This window comes from Microtus oregoni, unplaced genomic scaffold, assembly GCF_018167655.1.
Source record: "Microtus oregoni isolate MIOR12 unplaced genomic scaffold, Mior012 000011F_ref0000422, whole genome shotgun sequence".
Lineage (NCBI taxonomy): Eukaryota > Metazoa > Chordata > Mammalia > Rodentia > Cricetidae > Microtus > Microtus oregoni.
Window position 1 is genome coordinate 42,641,336 of NW_024543070.1, and position 22,470 is coordinate 42,663,805.

The 22,470-nt window shown below is 40.0% G+C and overlaps 2 protein-coding genes across 2 annotated transcripts in view; both read right to left on the bottom strand.

Moving 5' to 3' along the window:
* LOC121453265 (GREB1-like protein) overlaps positions 1 to 22,470 on the bottom strand; it is a 254,133-nt gene that overhangs the window by 226,416 nt on the left and 5,247 nt on the right. The window lies entirely within an intron of this gene.
* Positions 4,070 to 4,962, bottom strand: LOC121453264 (acidic leucine-rich nuclear phosphoprotein 32 family member E-like). Its single transcript, XM_041659866.1, has one exon. It carries the CDS (start codon positions 4,804 to 4,806, stop codon positions 4,174 to 4,176), a length of 633 nt encoding a protein of 210 aa, XP_041515800.1. The 5' UTR covers positions 4,807 to 4,962; the 3' UTR covers positions 4,070 to 4,173.

Sequence of the window (22,470 nt, forward strand, 5' to 3'; positions counted from 1 at the left end):
TAAGATTAAATAAATATTTTTAAATCCCTGATAATGGAATGCTATTGTTTAAAGAACAATATAGGATAGCAGATATTCATAATCTCTTTTCAAAAATCTTATTTAGTTATTCTTTTAAAGTTATATATAATGTGTGAGCGTGTGTCTGTGTGTGAGTTTATGCACTTAAGTATGATGATCTCAGAGGCCAGCAAAGGGTGCTGGACCCTCTGGAGCTGGAGTTACTGGCAGCTGTGAGCTATCTGACATGGGTGCTGAGAATCAAACGCAGGTCCTCTGGGAAGGTAGTAGTATATTCCTAATTGCCAAGCCATCTCTCCAGCACCCCATGCTGTCTTTTTAAATACTTATCTTCCCTTCCTTTTTCTGACAGGACTCCTTTTGGGGTGCCAAGACACACAGCAGCACATAAAGATTTTGGTTCATCTAAGCTGATGAAAATTCTGCTTCCCATCTTCCTAGTTTCCTCTATAGTGAGGGAAACCCTGGAGACCAGCTCCAGGGAGGATGGCGGCTGGTATGATAGACATTACCCTTCCCTCACCATGGGGGCTGCATTCTGAACAAAACAAAGGCATTTCAAGTTGCTTCACATATTTCCAGTGTTGTACATTTTGGGGTTAACATGGAGCATGTGTAGAAAAAACACATTGCCCATCTAAAGGTACTCAACATTTTTTTAAAATTTAAGTACTGAAATGAGGGAACAAAAGTCTCAATGGGCCCAGACAAATCCATTCCATTTATAAAATCTAAAATATAAGTGCCTATTAATTTAACCCTTAAACTCTTGTCAACATTTATTAAACACAACAGATTTATCTTTTAGTTTCGTTTTTTCTTTTCTTTTTTAAAGACACAGTCTCACTATGTAGCCCAAACTGGCCTTGAAGTTGAGATCTTCTTGTCTTTGCTTCCCCTGGTACTGGATATTACAGACATACACTGAGCTAAAAGTGTGTGTGTGTGTGTGTGTGTGTGTGTGTGTGTGTGTGTGTCTGTGTGTGTGTGTCTGTGTATGCGCGTGTGTTTGTATTCATAGGGATTGAAACCAGTTATAGGATTCTGGTGATGAGCAGCAAGCAATTTCTCTCCCATCTTATTGGTGTGCTTTCTTTAAATTGAAATAACACAGTGGTAAGAGTTCAGGTCTTGGGGTCAGACTTCCTTGAATCTAATCCCACCTGTAGCATTTACTATGTAAACATCCATAGTATTACACCTCCAATAATTACTAAGATGGAGACAATTGTAGCACATACTTCTAAAAACAGTGATAAAGATAAAATGCCAAAAAATAACATAAGGCATTTAGTAGAGTCTTGGAACATAATGTTTAATAAATATAAGCTTTTTAAAAAATACTTCCAAATGTTAGTATATAGATTCAAGTAGGGAAATAATCATTGTGTGAGCAGGGGACCTTGCTTCCTATGTGCCAAAGAATGCTTTATGCCTTAGGCCTTCTAGTGAACAAACTGAAGGATGAATAATTAAGGTTGCCTGAAAACCTTTAGACTGTTTGGGTTTTAAGTAAGGTTAAAACAACATGATTGCTCAGTTGTCTTAAGTAAAGGGTTACACAACCGCTAAGAGTCAGGAGCAATATGGCTAGTCTGTGTCAACTTATCTGAAAGGAAGGGACTGAACTGAAAAAAATTTCTCCATAAGGTCCAGTCATAAGGCATTTTTGTTTGTTTGTTTGTATTTTTAAAAGTTTTATTCTTGCCGGGCAGTGGTGGTGCACGCCTTTAATCCCAGCACTCAGGAGGCAAAGACAGGTGTGTCTCTGTGAGTTCGAGACCAATTTGATCTACAGAGCAAGTTCCAGGACAGGCTCCAAAGCTGAACAAAGAAATCCTGTCTTGAAAAAACAAACAAACAAACAAAAAACAAAAACAAAACACAAAAGTTCTATTCTTAAAGAGTAAGAAATTTGAGATTTTTTTTAAATAACCGCAAAAGGAACTCTTTCATACCTAACAACTATTGACTATTAACAGAAGTAGTCGTGTGTTCTCTAAACAGAAATCACACTGATGTACTGCTATAATAAACTATCTATTAATTAAAAAATACACTTTAGGGCACAGAGTTGTATCACAAATTTTACAGAAGGGATACTTTGCAATAATTTAATTAAACTAGAATAATTTTTAAATGCAGCACTTAAAAACGTGCATTCTTTTTCTTAAAAAATGAGCTTGCATGTGAGAAATGATGCTTTATTGCTGCAGAGGTCAAAGTTCAAGGCTCAAGAGGTACAGGAGAGAATACAAAGGTAGGTGAGGCATTTTCTTAATTATTGATTGATGGGGTAAGGCCCAGCAGACTGAACAAGCCATGAGGAACAAGCCAGTAAGAACACCCCTCCACGGCCTCTGCATCAGTTCCTGACTCCAGGATCCTGCCCTGTTTGGATTCCTGTCCTAACTTCCTTCGGTGATGAACAGTGACACAAAAGTGTAAGCCAAAGAAACCCTTTCCTCCCCAGCTTGCTTTTTGGTCATGGTGTTTTGTTGCAGCACTAGAAGCTCTAACTAAGACAGGCAGAATTGGGAGTAGGGTGTGTGCCTAGCTTGTCCATGTGAACTCTTATGCTCTAGCCTTATGGACTCTGAAGCCTCACTCCACACAAGATGACAACGAGACAAAAGGCAAATAATAACCCCAGATGACACTGAGACCGACTCTGTGACTGAACTGGCTTGATGATCGACCCTTCCTTCCACCCACCTCTGGACCAATCCCTTCCAAAGCTACATATTCAGTTAAAAAGGATGATCTTGCCTGGTAGAGAAGGTAGATAAATGGCTATTCTTCCCTACTAGAAGCTCAAATCAAGCTCTCAAAATGATAAGAGATATGCTGATCATTTTTGCAAACCTTTGACTGTCCATCTTCAGCCTCCATGTCAGGACAATACAGTGTCTTACCAGGCAGGCAGGCATGGGAGCAACAGGAAGTGAAAGAGTACCTCCAATGTTTGCGTATCTGAAGAGATCCCGTCAGTGTGGCCTAAGAAAGCTCACTGCCACCTGGATCACAGCCATGGGCCAAGAGGTATGTTTTCAAAGAACAAACAGATTTCCAGAGAACATACCTAAAGAGGAGGCCTGCAGGAAGCTACAAGCTAAGCAAGCTCAGCTATCTGAGAACAGGGAAGCACACATCAAGAGGAAGGAAGAGATCATTGAGATTGTCCAAAAAGGAAGAGTCCAAGAGATGGAGTCTTCTCTTATCTGTACCAAGTGGCTTCAGCCAGCAGTTATGTTGGTTAGTTATCCAAAAAAGTGTCAACTTCTTTCACAGGAGACAATGTACTGCATTAGTTGGTCATTTTGCCACCAAAACAATCAAAAACTGCTAAGTCAGAGACATGTACAATATGCCTGTAGAATACAAACTAGTCCACTAAATTTCAGACTTCATAAGCATATGACATTTTTAATGACAACAAAGCAACCATACTGTATTGGAGGGGCAGTTTTCCAAAACATCATCATGGTACTCTGTTTTCCTCCCCAGCATTAAAGAGCCAAAATAGTAAGTAATACATTTAGCTAATCATACTACAAAAAAAACACACTTATACATAGACATGAAATTTTTGAATCAAATAATAAAATTACCTTTACCTCTTCAACCTTATATTGGGCATTGCATTGTCGTTAGAAACAATTCTCTCCCATTTAAATTAGGTTTGGTGGGAGTTATCTAACAGAAAACCACCTGCCTTCCCTCTTTGGATGGAAGATGATCTACTCATGGGCCATCTGGTATAGTAGCAATAAGGCTGTGTCCATACACAGTTCTAATCTCCTTCAGTAATTTTAGACCCACCTCTAACTACATACTTTATTTTAATTTTTTTTAAAGCAAACATGTTTTAATTATGAGCTAAAATGTCTAATATATTAAGCATGAATTATAAAAATCCAGAATCTAAATACAGTGCTAGAGAATTTCACAATGGGAAGATGAATGAAAATTTTTTTCTACATACATTATGATGAACAGACAAGCAGATCTCATTCGGAATGGTAAGGCCAAATAGTAAAACCACACTTTCCTATAAAAGCTGCACATCACCTCTAGGGACAGCTATCATACATGAAGAAACAAGGCATGGCTGCTCTACTGCACACCAGGAGCAACCTCATCCTGGAGGGGCTAGTCATCGTCTTCCTCTCCATCATCCTCAGCATCTCGCTTCCTTTTCTCTCCCCGCACACCCTCTTCTTCCTCTTCTTCCCCTTCACCAACATAATCATCATCGTCTTCTTCATCCTGAATTTCTTCTTTCATTAAGTATGAGAGGCCCACCTCCTCTTCTCCCTCTCCCGCTTCTGAACCTGCTTCATCCTCATCTTCATCCTCCTCTTCCTCCTCCTCTTCATATCCTTCAGGTGGACCAGCTTCATCTTCCTCCTCATCATCCTCATCTTCATCTCCATCCTCCTCGTCCTCCTCTTCCGAGTCGGGGGCCTCGTTGCCCTCCTGGTGGAATCCATCTAAGTAGGTGATCTGCTGCAGCAGCTCGAAAATGCTTTCTCGGTAGTCCTCCAGGTTTGTGATCTCACAGTTAAACAAGTCGAGACTTTTCAAATTCTTAAAATTTTGCAGAGCTTCTACTGTACTGAGATCTTTGATTTTGTTTCCGCTCAGATTGAGGTAGGTAAGATTTGGACATTTCTCTGCCAGGACTTCCAAGCCTCCAGATATTATATTGTCGCTGAGTTCCAACTTTCGAAGTTTATTCAAGCTGGGAAGCCGGGCCAAGGAACTCAATTCCACGTTGGCCATACTAAGAAACTCCAGTTCTTTAAAGGTGTCATTGAGGCCTTCGATCTCCCCATTGACACACAAGCAATTATCAAGGACTAACTCTGTCACCTCCTCCGGGGCTCTGTTCTTCAACTACAGGTTAATCTTCTTCATCTCCATGTCCTCCTCCTTTCCCCTCGCGCGCCCGCCCCACTGCCCCCAACCCTAAAAAACCTCTAAAGGTCTGGAGATGAATGAAAAGAGACGCAAAGACGGATGCCCACTACCACCCGGGTGTGGGGGAGAAAGAAAAGAATAGCAAATGGAGTCAGACGACTTGGGACGAACTCGGCTGCCCCCACCTTCTAGTCCAAACACCCGCACACGCACACACGGGCACGCAGCACACACATTCACACACAGAGACACGCGCGCGCCCGCAGTTCCTTCCCCTTCAATGGCTGCTGCGAGACTCCTTTATTTTAATTTTTGAAGACAGGGTCTTGCTATGTAACCCTGGAATTCACTATGTAGACCAGACTGGCCTTAAATTCACAGAGATCTACCTGCCTCCAAGATTAAAAGTGTGTACCACCATGCCCAGCTTACCCACGCACTTTTATTTGACTGTTTCCCTATCATCTCGACCTCAATCTAAAGTCAAATATGTCAGCTCTTTCCCCAGAACATTAATTTGTCTTCCCATTTCCTATTGCTAGAGTCCTTCTCTTGGTGATCGGGCTTGGATTATGAAATTGTTACCCCTTCTCCTATCCCCATGATATTAAAGTTTGATAGCAATCACCTACCTCTTTTCTTTTTTTAATTCTTGACTTTTCTTTCATTTCTGACACTAATGCCCAGGTTCCATCACCCTACATCCAGATTCATGTAACAGCTTAATCACTTTCTAAAACAAAGTTGCCTTGTTCTTCAGGAACTTTGAATGGGCCCTTAGTACTCACTAAAGGCACCTACATCAAACATGGTCTCAAACCACAGCTTTCTCACTATCAATCTGGTTGCCTCCATTTTCAGGACGTTTTTTATAACTCAAATTCAGTTTTCCTAGGCTTAGGTTCAGTCTTTGGTCACCCTTTGCTTCACTTGCAGAACTTCCTGTCCTTCTGCACAGCTCACTCCTCAGCCTTTGTACATTATGATACCCACGTGACTTTCTACACTTAAGTCTGTGTCCTACTTTTTTGTCCCTAAAGTGCTTATCAGCTAATAAGCACATTAATATGTCACAATATCTGAAAGGGAGGCTTCCAGTTTTCACTCATCCTGAGATTCCCTTCTCCATTTGCAACAGCCCATCCTCCAGCCTCTGTGGAACACTCGGGAACCTCTCACCCGAGTCAGACATCCCGTTACATCCTTAGAGAGGTCCCTTCAGCCGCCGGGACAGGGTGAAGTGACAGTGCCAAGTGCAAGACAGTGCATGTTCAGATCCCTTTACATATCATGCACAAGCAGAAGCTGGAGTTATCTTTCCTAAGGAGGGTTTGAGTGACTGGAAGATGATGCTTGCAAATGTATCATTTTCATTAGTAAGCTTGCTGGTGTGCTTAGTAATAAAGCAAAAGTTGTCTTAGTTCTTTCTTATATGCTTAAATCTCCTGTGAAACTTTCACCCTGACCCTCATTCTCATCTCCAGAGCTGCCCAGCACAACTTAAACATGCTTATTGAGCAATTAATTAACATATCAATGAACTACTACGAAGAATCGTGCAGACACAGACCTAAGGACTATCACAGGCTTCTGAAGTAACCTTTGGGGTGGCAGTATTGTTCACAGTAGAGCCGAGCATGCAGAAGGTCCCAGGTGTGACCACCTGCACCATAACCATGACCACACACACACACGTAATATATTCTTTTAACGAATTAAAAATGTACAATACTATGTCTTAACATGCTCTAAAAATCTCCTAAGAAATAGGAACACTTTCCAAATTATATATCTTACTTTTCTCCATATGCCAAATATTCTATTTTGTTGGTTGCCTAAAGCTTATGTGTCACCTACGCTACAGGACAAGCTTTAAGTCTGTAGTACCCTCTTACATGAAGTCCTAAGGTATGCTTAGTTGCTTTAATAATGCAGTAACAGTTTTCAAAATTATATATAATCTCCTAATTACAAAGCAGCCTTAGGGAAAAGGACATTCCTAGGTCCTATGAAAAGTTCACAAGATGAATGGAGATGCTCTTCCTCCATTATGAATAGGTATTTCCTGTGCTGTAATCCTGGCTCTGTAAATATTTCCAGCATCAGTAAAATATACACAAATATTATACACTAATTGAGAGTCCTTCTCAATCTAATGTGCTCATGACATCTTTGCCCCAGAATATACTAGAACATTAACATGAATACATAATTAGAATTTGTAAAGATTCACCTAATGAAAAACACCCTAAGTGGATCCAGTTGAAACAGAGAAAGAGAAGACAAAACACCCCCTTTCCTTAGAACTATAAGCAGCATTGCATGTGTGTTAAGCACCTGAGTGGATGGGTGTAATGGTATGTAGGCATATGCCCATGTGAATACATTCAGAGGCTAGACTAAGATAATAGGTGTCTTTCTATTACCTTCCACATTATTGCCTTGACACAGGTCTCTCACTGAATTAGCAGCTTGCCTTTTTGAGTAGGCTGGTAGTCTAGGGTGTTCAGGAACTGCCCATCTTTGCCTCCCCATTATTGGGGTTACAGCCATGTGAAACCATGCTTGACTTCGTAGGTGAGTTCTGTGGATCTGAACTGAGGTTTGCATCTTTCCAGGCAAGCACTCTTACCTACTAAGCCATCTCTCCAGCCCCCAAGGTCTCCTAAATGATGAAATCAATACCGGCTCTAGGCATTCCTCATACTCATCAACACAAACCTGGCCAGAGAAATATTCTCAAGCCTCTGTATGACCAGCCTCCAATTTGAGCTCTAAGATGTTAACATCATGAAACTTATTCCTAAACTCATCTGAATTTTATAAGTACAGGTAACTTCAAGCAGCAATGACAAAGATCACCAATAACAGTGAACGCTGAGGTTTCTAATTGCTTCTAAAAGTCCCGTTAGTTCAATCCCATAAGCTCACCACCAGTGACTTCTGGGTAAAAAGTATCTCCAGGAGTTGGAGAATTCTTTCCCCTTTCCACCAAGTACAAAGAAGAGTATGGAAGACCTGTGAGTATAAGAATTACCAAGCACCTATCTGCCCTCCTCAGTTCGGTCGCTACTGGACTCCCAGTCTCGGGTCTAGGAAACCTTGTGACTCAGACTTTTACTTCTAGTTTTAAATATGTTAAAACCAATGGACAACAGGAAAAAAAAATCCTAAAGTCCTGACTGCTGATATGACTCTCTCCTAATGCATTTCTATAGCTGTGTAAGACTCATAGAAGATTCACTCCTCCTTCTGCTGGGCCTCAGTTTCTCAATTCATAGAAAGACTCAAGATTTCTACAATCAAGTTATCTCTTAGGCTCAAGGAGCCACTTTTCCAGATACAGTCATATTCTGGCCTCCTGGCCAAAAAAAAAAAAAAAGAGGGTGGGTTATCTTCCATCTCCTTTGTGGTTACTGCTGTTCCTGAAGGGCAGAGAGGGAAGCGGGAGAAAATTCCTGTGAATACCTTCCTTATCACCTCCAGGACTAGATGGAGCAATCAGGCAGTCAAGCCAGGGCTTCTACAAACAGGTCCTTCTTGGCCCCTCTCATCTGTGCTGAGATCTGAAGAATCCAAAAGCAGTGACGACATCATTCCTGTCTCTGGAGCTGCGGTTCAGTGAGGAGACGGTCTTTACTCCTAACCCCAATAGGGAACAGCTAGGTGCCAAACTATCATCTAGCCCTAATAATAAGAGAAAAAAGTCAACTATATAAACTATTAGTAATTTGAATGACATCCAACCCAACCTTTATTCCAAGCATAAATCTTCCACTAACGTTGTGGAAATCGCAACTCACCAAACATTCTATTTAAATTATCTAAGTCTCTTGTGACTGAATCATTTTGGTTTTGACTGGAACTAAAACTCTGATCTGTTAGACTAAATGGTAAAAATTATCAAGACTTTTTAAGAAGTGTAATATGTATATTGTTTTTTAAAAAACCAGGCACAAATCTAACACAGAAGCTAAAGTAAACCTGTTCCGTAGGCAGCTACAGCACCACTCAGCACGTCTGCCAGGCTCTTCTCTACCCCAGTAAGCAGAAGGCTACAGCACAAGACGCGTGGAGCCCTCTGCAAAGCACAATTTGAAAAGCACTGCTTTAAAGGTAATTTGAATAAACCTTTCCAGCTGCACAGCATCCCTTATCTTCTTGGAAATATTAGCTGCTTAACACTTGATGTTCTTTCCCGTCAGATCACCTAGTCTAATCATTCTCCTCAAAAAAAAAATTTAAGCAAAACTATATCTGAACACAATTTTAACAGGCTGAGAACACAGCTTCTCTAGCTACCTGGACACCAGGCCTAGTAAGCAAAAGTGAAAAGGGGAGCTGAGTGGGGCCTTTGCGGTCACAGGGTGCAGAGAGGCAGAGATGGGGGAAGATAATGTTCTGGGTTGGGATACAGAAGGAAGATGAGGACCTTCTGACTCATTTGGCCACTTCTCTTCCAGACCCAAGGCTTCTGTTCTACTTGGCAGATACTCCCTTCTCATTTTAAGCCAGATCTTATCTCTATGAATATAGGGTTTGGGTTGGGACCAATTAGTGGTGTGATCCAATCAGTACTAAAACTGCATCATTTCCATATTCTAGACATTGCCATAGGGGAAACCACACTGGATGAAGATGTTAGATAAATCTGTGAAAAAACAGTTCTCTCTCAATGAGTCGTCTTGACAATAGCAACCACATGAAGCACATCCCTGTGGGCTTTCAAATCTAAAGCCACTCCAAAGGACACCAAATCTGCAGAAAATTAATCTTTCCTTTACTAGTTATCAAACTACAGGTAATGAGTACTCTGCTTGGACTGTAAAATTAACAGCATTTTCAAGGAAATGAAGTTCATGCATTAGGGCAACACATCTGTGAGAGCCAATACTGAGAGACCACATTACTTGAATTTCCCTTTTACAAATAAGAATGCAAGCACATCGCTCCTTTACCTTATTTGGTTTTTCAGTCAAGAGGAGCAATTTTTAAAGACGTTGCACTACAAACCTTTTTCTCTTCGGATGCTTCTTCACAGGTCAAATGAATGTTTACTAGAGTCCTTTACAGGAATGGGGATTTCACATATTTAGCACCTCTAAACTTTAGGATCTTGTCTTAAATTTTAACTTGTGTCATGAAGCTAAAGACTTTAAGACATAAAAACAAAACAAAACAAACAAACAAACAACAAAACCCTGATCTTACTAGAATTCAGGGTAATTGATTCAGACATTTTATTCCCATTATTTTCTCTTTTTACCTCATCTCAAAAGGAGATAATCTGAATTGCTCTAATCTGAAAAACAATAAGTGTAGCAAATACTTGACAATGAAAATGAAAAGCCTCTAAAAATCTGTTACCGTAGCAACAGCAGGAATGTGAGAGAATAAGAATGCACTGTCAGGGCATCATTTCGGATTCCATAGACTTGAGGCCTAAATACAGTCAGCTTTCATTAGCTTTTTGTTTTTCTCAGCAGGTCCTTGGACTTTGAAACAAAACCTGAATGACAGCTATGAGCAATTCCAGCCTGGTTCCTGATTAGCTATGCCAAACAAAACAACTCTCTGCAGTGTAAACTTTCCAGGCATCTGCAACCAAGCCTCTGGAGAGACTGCAATTCCTCAGTGAGACTTGAAGGACTGTTAGAGGTTGGGGGTGAAGGGTAGCTAGGTGGGGGATGGGTGGAAAGGCTCAGACCTTCCCCTCGAACTAGCTCCCCAAATTAAAGCAGGGGAGAAATAAAGAGAAATTGCTGCTGTGCTGCTGTAGGTTCTAATTCTGACTTATTCTATGTAACCGATTCTTTAATCCAGAATATTCTACTCTAATTAACATTCGTGATATCCAGAGCATCTGTCCTTCCAAACCAGTAATAATGCATTTAGCCAGCAAGCAATTCTGAGCCTTCTTAGACAGGATCAGAGAGTCAATAATCAATTAAAGATACTCCAGGAAGGAGGGGGCAACATATGAATGGACAGTGCTTCAAGTGGACAAAACAATTCTGCTGTTTCGTTTCTTTTCATTCACTTTTGCTAGATGTGGACCTAAAATTAATTGCACCAAAGGACACTGAACTGTTGCATGAGGTCCCATCTGCTCCATAATTAGATCTCCAAGGAACTAACTAGTAAGCTTCCTTCTGAAGATCAGGCCCATAGATCCTGCAATACCTAAAAAAGTACTTTATCCACACAAAAGAATCCAAGATTAGATTTCAAGGCAGTCGACTCCGATTGGAAGCTCAGTTTCTAAAGTTATAGGCCGTCACCGAGAAAGCTGGAGATACCTGCACTGGAGAGCGAGGAGCCAGTTCAGCTGCAAGGAAGGGGGAGCTCAACGAAATGACTGACTTACAATCTACCAGCCGTCCTATCACTTCAGAAGGGAAAAGTCATGATTTTTTTTTTTTTTTATTTCGTGGCTGCACAGCAGGATGATAGCACTGAAGTTAGCCTCGTCTTCTGGAAAGTGACCATTAACCAGATTCTGATCTCCGCTGTATATGCGATGAGCTACAAAAACTGTTGGCTGGCTTACTTGAAATCCTAGGCAAAAAATCCCTACTTCTAGTCAGGAACCGCCTCTTTAAAAAAGAGTTATGACGATTTAACAGGAGGGAAGCTTCAACTTCCTAAAGTCTGATTTGAAGACGTGACAGTGGAGGCCACAGAGAAGTGCACGGTCACAGCATGAGACCCTTACTCAGATTTAGTGTAGCTCTTTAAACCACCAAATGGAAAGTTCAAGTTCAGACAGAAGATTTGATTAGAAAAGCGTGTTAAAATCCACGTATCATTGAAAACTAGAGATGAGGAAAAAATTGCCATTTCTTAACAGATAACGCCAAACTAGAAAGCTTCATTCCCAATTATTTTATTCAATGTGTCTCTAGAAACCACCTCTCTATAGAAAACCTTTGGAACATTGTTACAATTGATGAAGACAGGATGGGAACCTCAGAACAATAGAAAGGACCCCAAACCTGCTTTGGAATCCCTAACCAAAGCTGCTGATTCAGCACAAAGTAACAGCAGAATTCTTATCTTTAAAAGGAACAACCTATTGTGTGCTGGGAACAAAGAGCCATGCACAGGAAATCAGCCAAATCTAAGCCAGATGGTCACTGATTCAAGTTTCATTCTCCCATCCCCCACTTGCCTTGACACTCCAGAAATGAATTCAGATAGCATTTCACTTTACCAGGTGACATCTTTCCAATTACCCACATCCTCCACCTCAATGGTATCTAATGCTTGAAACAGAATGCCCTTATAAGTTGAGAAAGTGGCCAGGCCACAGCTACTGAAAATGAAACGCCACTAACAAGCCATTCTCTGTTTCCTACACATGCCATGAAGTCCCACCGATGTAATAATGAAAAATGTCCACAGCAATCTGTTCTTCTCAATACAAAACAGAAAGAAAAATCTCCAGAGGACGGGTCCCTCACAGATGTTTGCGGCAGGGACTCAGCACTGGCCCACCACATTGCAAAGGGGTTAGGTTGTAACCCAGAAATACTTACCACAATGACCATTAACAAGCTACCAGTAAAAATCATTGTAATAGGTATAAATGCTAATTTTAAATCTAATTAAGAAACATTAAAATTGTGTTACAAAGTACACATTAAACTAGGCAGGCTTCGTTCCACACTGCAGAGTGGAACAGTGTGTCGTTTTGTTCATTTGTTTGTTGGTTTCCTTATCTAAAAAAGACGCAACTACATGAAAAAGTAAAAATATTAGCATAGCACAGGACTTGAACAAGTATGATTCGTGTCCTGTATGTACCTGTCCTTCAAACAGAGAAGAGACTGCATATACAGTTCACTCCCTCTAACCCTGAGTTTGGAGGAGAAAAAGCTGTAGAAGCAAGAGAAAGGTTTGTGTCGGAAGGGAGCAGTACATGTAAGGATGGTGCTAACATTTCTGCTCGCAAGGAAATACCTCAGCATATGCCACAGCAGTTCAGGGAAAACGGACAAAAAAAAATGCTCATAGGTTTTGCTTACAAAATGATGCATCTGACTTTCATCCAAAAGAATCTGTAACTGAGAATTCTACTATACACACGCATTTCAAACCCCTATTGGTGACTAGAAAACTCAGTCAGTCTTGAACTCAAAACAGTAATGATTAGAGTCAAATGTGAGGAATTGTCCTCAAATCTTAAACATTCAATGGAAACCTGGTTTTTAAAAACGTTCAACCCATTCCTTTATGCTAAAATTAGGTTTAGAATAAATAAATTCTTTTCTTTGAAAGGAATCCTTGGCTCTTTAGGGGTTGGTTTGGGAAATATTTACATTTATAGGGATTAAGTAAATTTTATCAACCAACAATAACAATTCCTTCAGTAAACTTTATAATCCTTTTTATAATTACTTTGAAAACATCAATGCAGGAGTACATTTTATTGGCATACTGTAGCGTCACTCTCTCCAAATTAACATATAGAAAGGTTGGGGTAGATCAAAGAGGTTTTGGTCTATTTGTTTGTTTTTCTAACACAAGATAATCACATGCTAGAAGGATAATGACTGAAGACAAAAATGATTTCAAAATATGCAATCAACAGCGCCCTGAGAAATGGCCTGTTTTATTGTAGGCAAAGAGAAAAGATTTTTGAGACACAGACAGTACCCTTCCATGAGAGGACATTCGTGGCAATGGAAAAAACCAAATCATAGAATTTGCAATCTTGATTATTTGTCTCAGTGGGAAAAAATGACCACTCTTAAAAAAAGTGTGTCATTTATAATCACAGGATGAGACTAAGCTTTATTTATTGGATAAAATATATCCTAGATACATACATATCTCATAGATGTGCACGTCATACATTATATCAGTGTGCATATGCTGTCTGCAATAGCTATTTTTGGGTATCTCCGATATAATTTTTTTAAGATGTATTTCTATCATTTGATTTCTTCTTGAAACATTACTATTTTTCTTTATATAATACTACAAAATGACATCCAGCGTCATCCTTAGCTATTGGTATATTTCTTTTAAAACATACAAATTATTTTTTTTCATTTAATTCTTAGAAATGAGAAAAAATTGATAATGAATTAAGAATCTTTAAAAATAACATTGTTCAGCGTTGGCTGTTAAATGTTTCTTTCTTCCTTTCTCTCTTTCTTTCTTTCATCCTTCTTTCCTTCCTTTCTCTTTCTTTAGTATAAGACAGGATTTCAGTACTCATAAAAAATAACTATTCATGTTAAAATTCTCTTTATTTTTTGAAATCATCTTTGGGGTCCCTCAGTTAAATTTGCATTTAAATGAAGCATACACAAAGGCAGCTGGCTGCCCTGACCATCACAGACACACCAATGCATTCAGAGATTCAAATTTCAGTCCTGATGGGGAGAAAATTGGTGATCACATAACTAGTTCTAACTAGACAACTTCATACACTAATTTCTTGGGATTTATGTGGCAATGCTTTACAAATTAAGAAAAAATTAAATCTAAACATCTAAGCCAAAAGAGAATTCTACTTACAAAACCCAACTCAGACTTCCCGTGTACAAACCCAAGTTTTAATAAATCAAACCATACAAAAAAAATGACTATATAAGATAAAGTCTTGTAGACTAACCTCTAATCTAATCTTTTTCTTTCCTTTCCTACTTTCTTTCTTCCTTTCTTTCTTCTTTGTTTCTTTGTTTCTTTCTTTTCTTTCTTTTTTTTTTTTTTTTAGTGGCTTTTCAAGACAGGGTTTCTCTGTGTTACCCTGGTTGTCCTGAAGCTCACTTCATAAACCAGGCCTCAAACTGAGATCCACCTGCCTCTACCTTTTATAAATAATTTTAAGATGCTGTAAGAATTATATTTTGGGGTCAGGTGTGGCATACACCTTTAATCACAGCACTCAGAAGGCAGGGGCAGGAGGATCTCTGTGAGTTTAAGACCAAATCTGGTCTACAAAGCAAGTTCCAGGATAGCTGGGACTGTTACACAAACCTTGTCTCCTAAATAAATTAATTAATTAAATAAAACTATATTCTGGGGCTGGAGAGGTGGCTTAGTGGTTTAGGAGCACTGGCTGCTCTTCCAGAGAGCCCATTCAATTCCCAGCACCTGCATGGCAGCTCACAACTGTCTGTAACTACAGTTCCAGGGGGTTCATCATCCTCGCAGTCATGAACGCAGACAAAATACCCATGCACATAAGACGAAAATTTTTTAAAAGAACTATAAAAGCTCACTATTTTCCTCATATTCTATTTGTATCATTAGAATACAGACATATGGAGTCACTGTTCTACTATCTGAAGGCTAAAATGAGCTTTCATTCATTTTCTTTCTAATTGATAATTCCATATGCCTTAAACTTGCTACAGAAATGGCATCTCAGCAGGGGCACATTTATTAAAATTGGTTTCTGTTCTATAATATAAGAGAAGGATATAAACTGAATGTTGTTCACATTGATATTCCACTTCTCCTCCATCCCTTCTGGGTTGAAGAGGTGACTCGGTGTGAAAAGTAAAAGGAATTGAGTTGAGACTCCAGCATTCACAGAACAGCCAGGCACTGTAGTGTGTACCCCTAATCCTGGCACTGGGGAGGCAGAGGCAGGTTTGGAGGTCAGAAGACAACTGTGACCTGGAGGTCACTAGACAGCCACTAGTCATCATTATGACTGATGAGTTCAAGGTTCAGTGAAAGATCCTGCCTCTAGATAGACAGACAGAGACAGACAGATGACAGACGTCTGGATGGATGGATGGATGGATGGATGATAAAGTGAATGAGCCTTAAGATGGAGCCTTAAACTCTGAATTCAATTCCTAGGCCCCGCATGGTAGAAGAAAGGAACCCACTTCTGAAAGTTGTCTTCTGACCTCCAAACCTGCCCCATCACATGTGCACACACCTACACATGTGTACATACACCAGGCACACATACACATGTACCTATATACATCATATGTGCACACACCTACACATGTGTACATACACCAGGCACACATACACATGTACCTATATATACACAATTCCTACCCCTCCCAAACAATGCATGTCATAGTTGAAGCATCTATAAGGCACGAATGGAACGTTGTCTCCTCCACCCCTTCAGATTACATAACTGATCCCTCAGAAACAAGTTTAAAGCATCTTTTGGCTTAAATAAGAAAGAATGGAAACAGACATTTAAACTCCATCAGGTTCCAGCTTTAATTAGATTCTTTTATAATTTTGATGTTGGGGAATAGAACAAATACATATTATGCTGTGTAATTTTATTGCATTTGTGATGACTTAAGGAACATACTTCATATAAAATAAATCTGAATCTACAGAACCATCTTGTGGCTGGCTGTCATTTTCTCAGGGAAAGAACTACTCTGTGTATGCCTGTCTTTCTCTTATATCCCCAGTCCAGTCACAGGAGCCTAATAAAGTCTTATTAACGTAAGTCTAGCACAATTTCCTGCCCAGTGGAGAATTCTATTATCACCACTGAATGACAACCTCTTGCTCAGTCAGAAAACCATAAAGATACAATCATTTTTTAGGAAGTGATAAATTCATTTGAGAAAATAATTACTTCATACTCAAATGAAAGCTAAGAGACAATTAGTTGATATTATAATTATTATTGGCTTAAAAAATCAGTACACACTATACACAGCCTTTAATCTAAGACAGAATTATGGTGTCTATAATATATGAACTTCAGTTACATATGGACTCAGATAATCTACTAGAAAGGATATTTGAAACAAGCCCACAATGATTTAATTTAGGAAGTTTTGTCAATTAAAATCCAATTAGCAATATGAATTGCAGCACTCGTTTAATATATATATTGACAATATATGGAAACTATATATTGACTATATATGAATATATAGTCACATTTTACATAGCATGTGACTATATATGTAATTATATATACAATGTATATATGTATAGTCACATTATATATTTATATATATAGTCACATTTTACAAGCATTTTTGTCTGAAACTCTCCCTTCCTTGGTTCTACTTCACTATGTGGTATTATCCTAGAAACACATGGCTTCAAGTTTTTCATTTTTGTTTTTGAGACAGGGTCTCTCAGTGTAGCTCTGGCTGTCCTGAAACTCACTATGTCGACCAGGCAAGCCTAGAACTCAGAGGCTTGCCTCTGCCTCCTGAGTTCTGAGATTAAAGGAATGCATCACCACCACCTGGCTTTCAATTATTATTTTTTAAAAATAGATATTTGCTGATAAGCTTAAAGTCTATATTACTTAAAGCAGATAAGCTTGAGGATATATTAAATATGTATAAGAATTATATAAATAATTTTGCAAACTTTAAAAAAGAGAGAAATAAAATTAATCTCCCTTCAATCTCATCCACAGAATTGCTTTGGATTTATTTTCCTTACTACCAACCTTTATTCCAAAGATGTCTTTCAAAAGGCATGCGCCTTGGCCTGATATTCTGGAGAAGGTAACAAGATTTTGCTGTCCACCTACCATCCCTCTTTTCCCTACAGAGTTCCGTGGACAATGGCTTAGGTCTGAATGAAGTTTGGTTCAGGCCGGGAAGATACACAGCAGTTCTCAACAGGTGGTGTTTATTCGCTCATTAAAAAATATTTATTGAGGGCTAACTATGTATTTGTTCCAAGAGCTGTAGCTAGAGAGAAAGGGAAAAAGGCAGATATCTGCAGCTTGGGAGCCTTGTTCAAGCTTGGTGAGTGAACCAGGTTTGGTCCCTACTCCACAACCACATCACAGCTTTGCCCCCAGGTCTCACATCTACCCCAACTTGTCTTCCTGGATACAGCAAAACATTGTAAGGTATAGTTACTGACATTCAGGTTTTAGAATCCAATAGTCACAAAATGCCAAGAGGATGACTCAAGGAAAGAAAACTGGCTCTGAAATCAAACAGCCTCTGTCTGTCTGCAGACTAATACTTACCACCAAGGGACTTGGGAAACAGTGTGTCTTCTTGAGTTTCCTTTTTTGTAACTTTAAAAATCAAAATTAGTCAGCCCGTTTCACAGGTTATAAACAATGCATGTGCAATGAGTGACACACTGGCCATTGGTTCTCATTAACCAAACCATAACTATGAAAGCTTGCTGAAAATTACTAAATTCTGTGAGAATACTAAGCAGGGAAGAGCAGAGGAGTCACAAAGTCCTTTCTGGCTATTTTTCAAAACCTGTGTTTTGCGCATATACAAATATTCTCTTCTCCCTCCCTCTGCCCACACCCATGCCCTGAAATGACAGACACACAACTGTTCTATGTGTTATGCTATTCCTAAGCAAATCCTGCTCTGAGGCACCAGCTCAGATAAGGCATACTACTGGCTCAAGAGTCTCTACAGAGGTATCAACCATTTAGAATATCTGATTTTACAATTGAGTACAGGCAAGGCAGTAGTAGTGGCGGTGCACGCCTGTAATCCCAGCTTCCAGAGGCAGAGGCAGGCGGATCTCTTGAGGTTGAGGCCAGACTGGCCTACAGAGTGAGTTCCAGGACAGCCAGGGCTACAAAGAGAAACCCTGTATAGAAAAACCAAACAAAAAAAAAAAGAAAAAGAAAAGAAAAGAAAATGGAGAGATGACCTGGTGGTTTAAAGACAGGCTGCTCTTGTAGAAGACCTGGGTGGGATTCCCAGGACCCACATGGTGGCTCACAACCACCTGTGGCTCCAATTCCAGGAGATTTGATACCTTCTTCCTTTTCAGAACTAGGCATGTACATGTTACATATACATACACTGAGGCAAAAATATTCATAAATAAACTACTTTTAAAATTTTTAAAAAGAATTCTATTTAAAATTTAAACATAATAAAACATAATTTCTCCAAATGTTTTTGGAAAATCTTGTAGTGTGGTTGTTCTACACTGTTTTTGACATTAGCTATAATTTTGGCCCTGAGAAGACACAGGGAACATACAGGATAAAACAGAAAAGCAAGCTGAACAAGCCGGGTGAGCTGGAAAAGCTACAGAAACCCCATAGCGGTGCTGTCTCTGGCTTGTGACATGCACTCACATTCCGTTCAGAAATAGGAGAGAGGGCTGGAGAGATGGCTCAGTGGTTGGGAGCATTGCCTGCTCTTCCAAAGGTCCTGAGTTCAATTCCCAGCAACCACATGGTGACTCACAACCATCTGTAATGAGGTCTGGTGCCCTCTTCTGGCCAGCAGACATACACGCAGACAGAATATGTATACATAATAAATAAATTTAAAAAAAAAAAGAAAAAGAAAGAAATAGGAGAGAACCGTCTCAAGCCCAGAGTGCCCCAACATTTATATCACCTTTTAATCTTCAAGGGAGGGGGTAAGTAAGATCAAATACATTGTACAACACTCTCAAAGAACTACTAAAAATGCAAACAAAAATATAATTTCTGAAGAGTACTTCAGTGGTAGAGTACTTGCCTGGCATAAGTGAGGCTCTTACTTCAAACCTCAGCACTGATTTAAAAAAAAAAAAAGAGAATAAATTCAGTTGAGCAGTGGTGGCACACACCTTTAATCCCAGCACTTGGGAGGCAGAGGCAGATGGAGTTCAAGGCCAATCTGGTCTACAGAGTGAGTTCCAGGACAACCAAGGCTACACAGAGAAACCCTGTCTCAAAAAACAAACAAACAAGAAAGAATAAAAAAGAGAATAAAACTCAATTCCTCTCATCTTCTCTCAGCAAACAGAAAACTGGGAAAAATTTTGTTTCATAGTTTTAATATAAATTTTAGAACAAAGTACCTGCCTAAGTTTTTCAGTGAGAAAACTGTCATTTTGTTTTTTACTGATATTTTTAACATTTTAATGTATATTAAAATCATCAAGTGGTATAGCTTATTATGATTTGTTACTGAATTTCCAAACAAACGGAGCTAAGCATTTTTCACATTTACTGACTGTTTCAAATTGTGATTCTATAAGCAGTTATATTATTTGCAAAAAGTCCTGAAAGTATTACTAAACGTTTTAAGGACCGAGGAGAGATGTCAGAGGTTAAGAGTATATACCACTCTTGCAGAGGACCCGAATTCAGTTCCCAACACCCACATCAGGCAGCTCACAACTGCCTCTAAGTCCAGCTCCAAGGGAGCCAATACCTCTCTAGGAAGGAGGGAGGGAGGCTGAAGTTCATCTTTAAAAGGTGGGGTGGGCATGCAGACGGCACTGGCGAGATAGCTTAGCAAATAAAGGGTTGGCCGTGTAAACCATAAGCCTGAGGACCTGAGAGCAATACCTGAAAGACGAAGGATCTTCTAAGGTAGCCTCCGCCTCCACGCCCATGCTGTGGCAGGCGTGCACTCTTCACACACATTCAAAGATAACAAATCAAATAAAAATTTAAACTAAAACAAAAGGGAACAGACTTGGAGGGGTGGAGGCATGTCAAAAGAGACATTTCCTTTGCTCTCCGATGCCAATTATAATCAATGAGGATAGTTTTTCAGTCCCCTAAATACACTATAAGGATGTAGTGAATAAACTCGGTGAAAACAGTGCGGTAGATAAAAGAAATAATGCACCAGGCACTCTGCTCTTCACACTGTAGCCTGCAGTCGTGGCAACTTCCCATTATCCGTGCTGCTAAACGAGGTCCGTAGGGTGTTATGTTGAGGGATAATTTTAAGACTTTGATATCCATAAAAAGCTCTTGGGTACGAGACACACTCGGAGGCTCCACCTCAGAAACACTTACTCAGTAAGGCAGGGCTGTGTTTCACAAGCAAATACGACAGGCGTTGATCCTGAAACACGGTGAATTTGGGGATGTTTAACTTCCTTCCAAAAAATTTACAAATTATGCACAGCAGAGAATACCGGGAGTTGAAATAAATCTGCCTCTCCAACCCAATCTGCAAACTCCCAAGGGGTGGCCACTCAGGTGTGGCTTCTCAGTGATGCAAGCCCAGGCTCCCTTTCCACTCTTCCATGTCCCTCTCCAGCACTTCACCATCTAAAGGAGTCACTCTGTGAGGCAAATGCTTCACTCCGTTTCCCTGGTTAAGCATGTTGCTCATCCAGCAAATGTGGAGAGCCACTGAACCTCACAGTGTATCCCCACAGTGAGAACAGGGTCGAGACAAAGCTCCGGAGTTTTAACTCCGTCACAATAACACAGATGCGGCTTGAGGGATGCACAGATAGCGGCAGAGTTATCAGTTCACAGATTCCTGGTCCATGCTAGAGTTTCATTCAACAGACCACAGGGAGGAATGAGGGAGGCGGGATGTGGACTTCTTTTTCTCTTTTTCCTTTTGGTTTATCAAGACACGGTTTCTTTGCGTAACAACCTTGGCTGTCCTGGAACTCACTGTGTAGACCAGGCAGGCCTCAAACTCACAGAGACCTGCCTGCCTCTCCCTCCCAAGCGCTGGGATTAGAGGTGTGCCCCACCACCACCTGGCAGGATGTGCATCTCTAACAAGAACCCACAGAGAAAGGCTGTACGTGTTTTTAGAAGAATTGGCTCCATAATCTTTTGTACCTAAGCTATCTACCTAAATAAGCAAAAGGATTCTATTAGAGATATTTTCACTTAATATATTTAACACTACTTTCCCAAATATTGACTGCCGACTGGTTTTTTTTTTTTTCGCTTTAAGCTTGTGTTTACATTCTTTCTAAACTGCTTTTTACTGGAAAAATAAATTTTATTTTTTTGTTTTGTTTTTTGAGGCAATAACTCCCACCTTTTTTATTTTTTAAATTGATTTTATTGAGCTATATAGTTTTCTCTGCTCCCCTCCCTTCCTTTCCCTTTCTACCTTCTCCCATGCTCCCAATTACTCAGGAGATCTTGTCTTTTTCTACTTCCCATGTAGATTAGAACCATGTATGTTGTTGTCTAGGTTCTCTGAGATAGTGTAGGCTGATTTTCTAAACTTAATACTCTACTTTGTATATTTATTTATATACCTTATGTGCACAGCACACACCTGTGGGTGCCACGGTTTGTGTGTAGCGGTCAGGGGACAACTTGCCAGAGTTGGTTCACTCCTCCCTCCATGAGGGTTCTGATAACAGAATTAGGTCATCCGGCTTGGCAGTAAGATGACCCACTGGACCATCTCTCCAGCCCTAAATTTTTACTCGAATTAATATTTGATGTTATATTTTGCATTTTCTTTGAAATGCAGTCTTGCTGCCTAGCTCAGGCCGGCCCAGTTCCAGATCCTCCTGCCTCAGGCTCCTCGGTGCTCGGATTACAGCTGTGCACCACCACATCAGGCTTAATTATTTCTTTCCAACAAACTCCTCGGGGGAAATTCCTGAAGAATTGAGTGCCCTCCAACAGAACTGACTTCTTCACAGGACTTGGTCTTATTTATATGCCCCAGCAGTGGTCAGTAACCACGTGTAGCTCTCCAGCACTTAAAATGTGAGCAGCAGAGTTGAGAAATGGAGTCTCTGCTTGAAGGTGTTAATTTATGTTTAAATGGCTACCTATGGCCTGGGGTTACTGTCTTATAGTAGGCAGTTTGATAAAGGCTTATAATTGCTCTCCAGAAA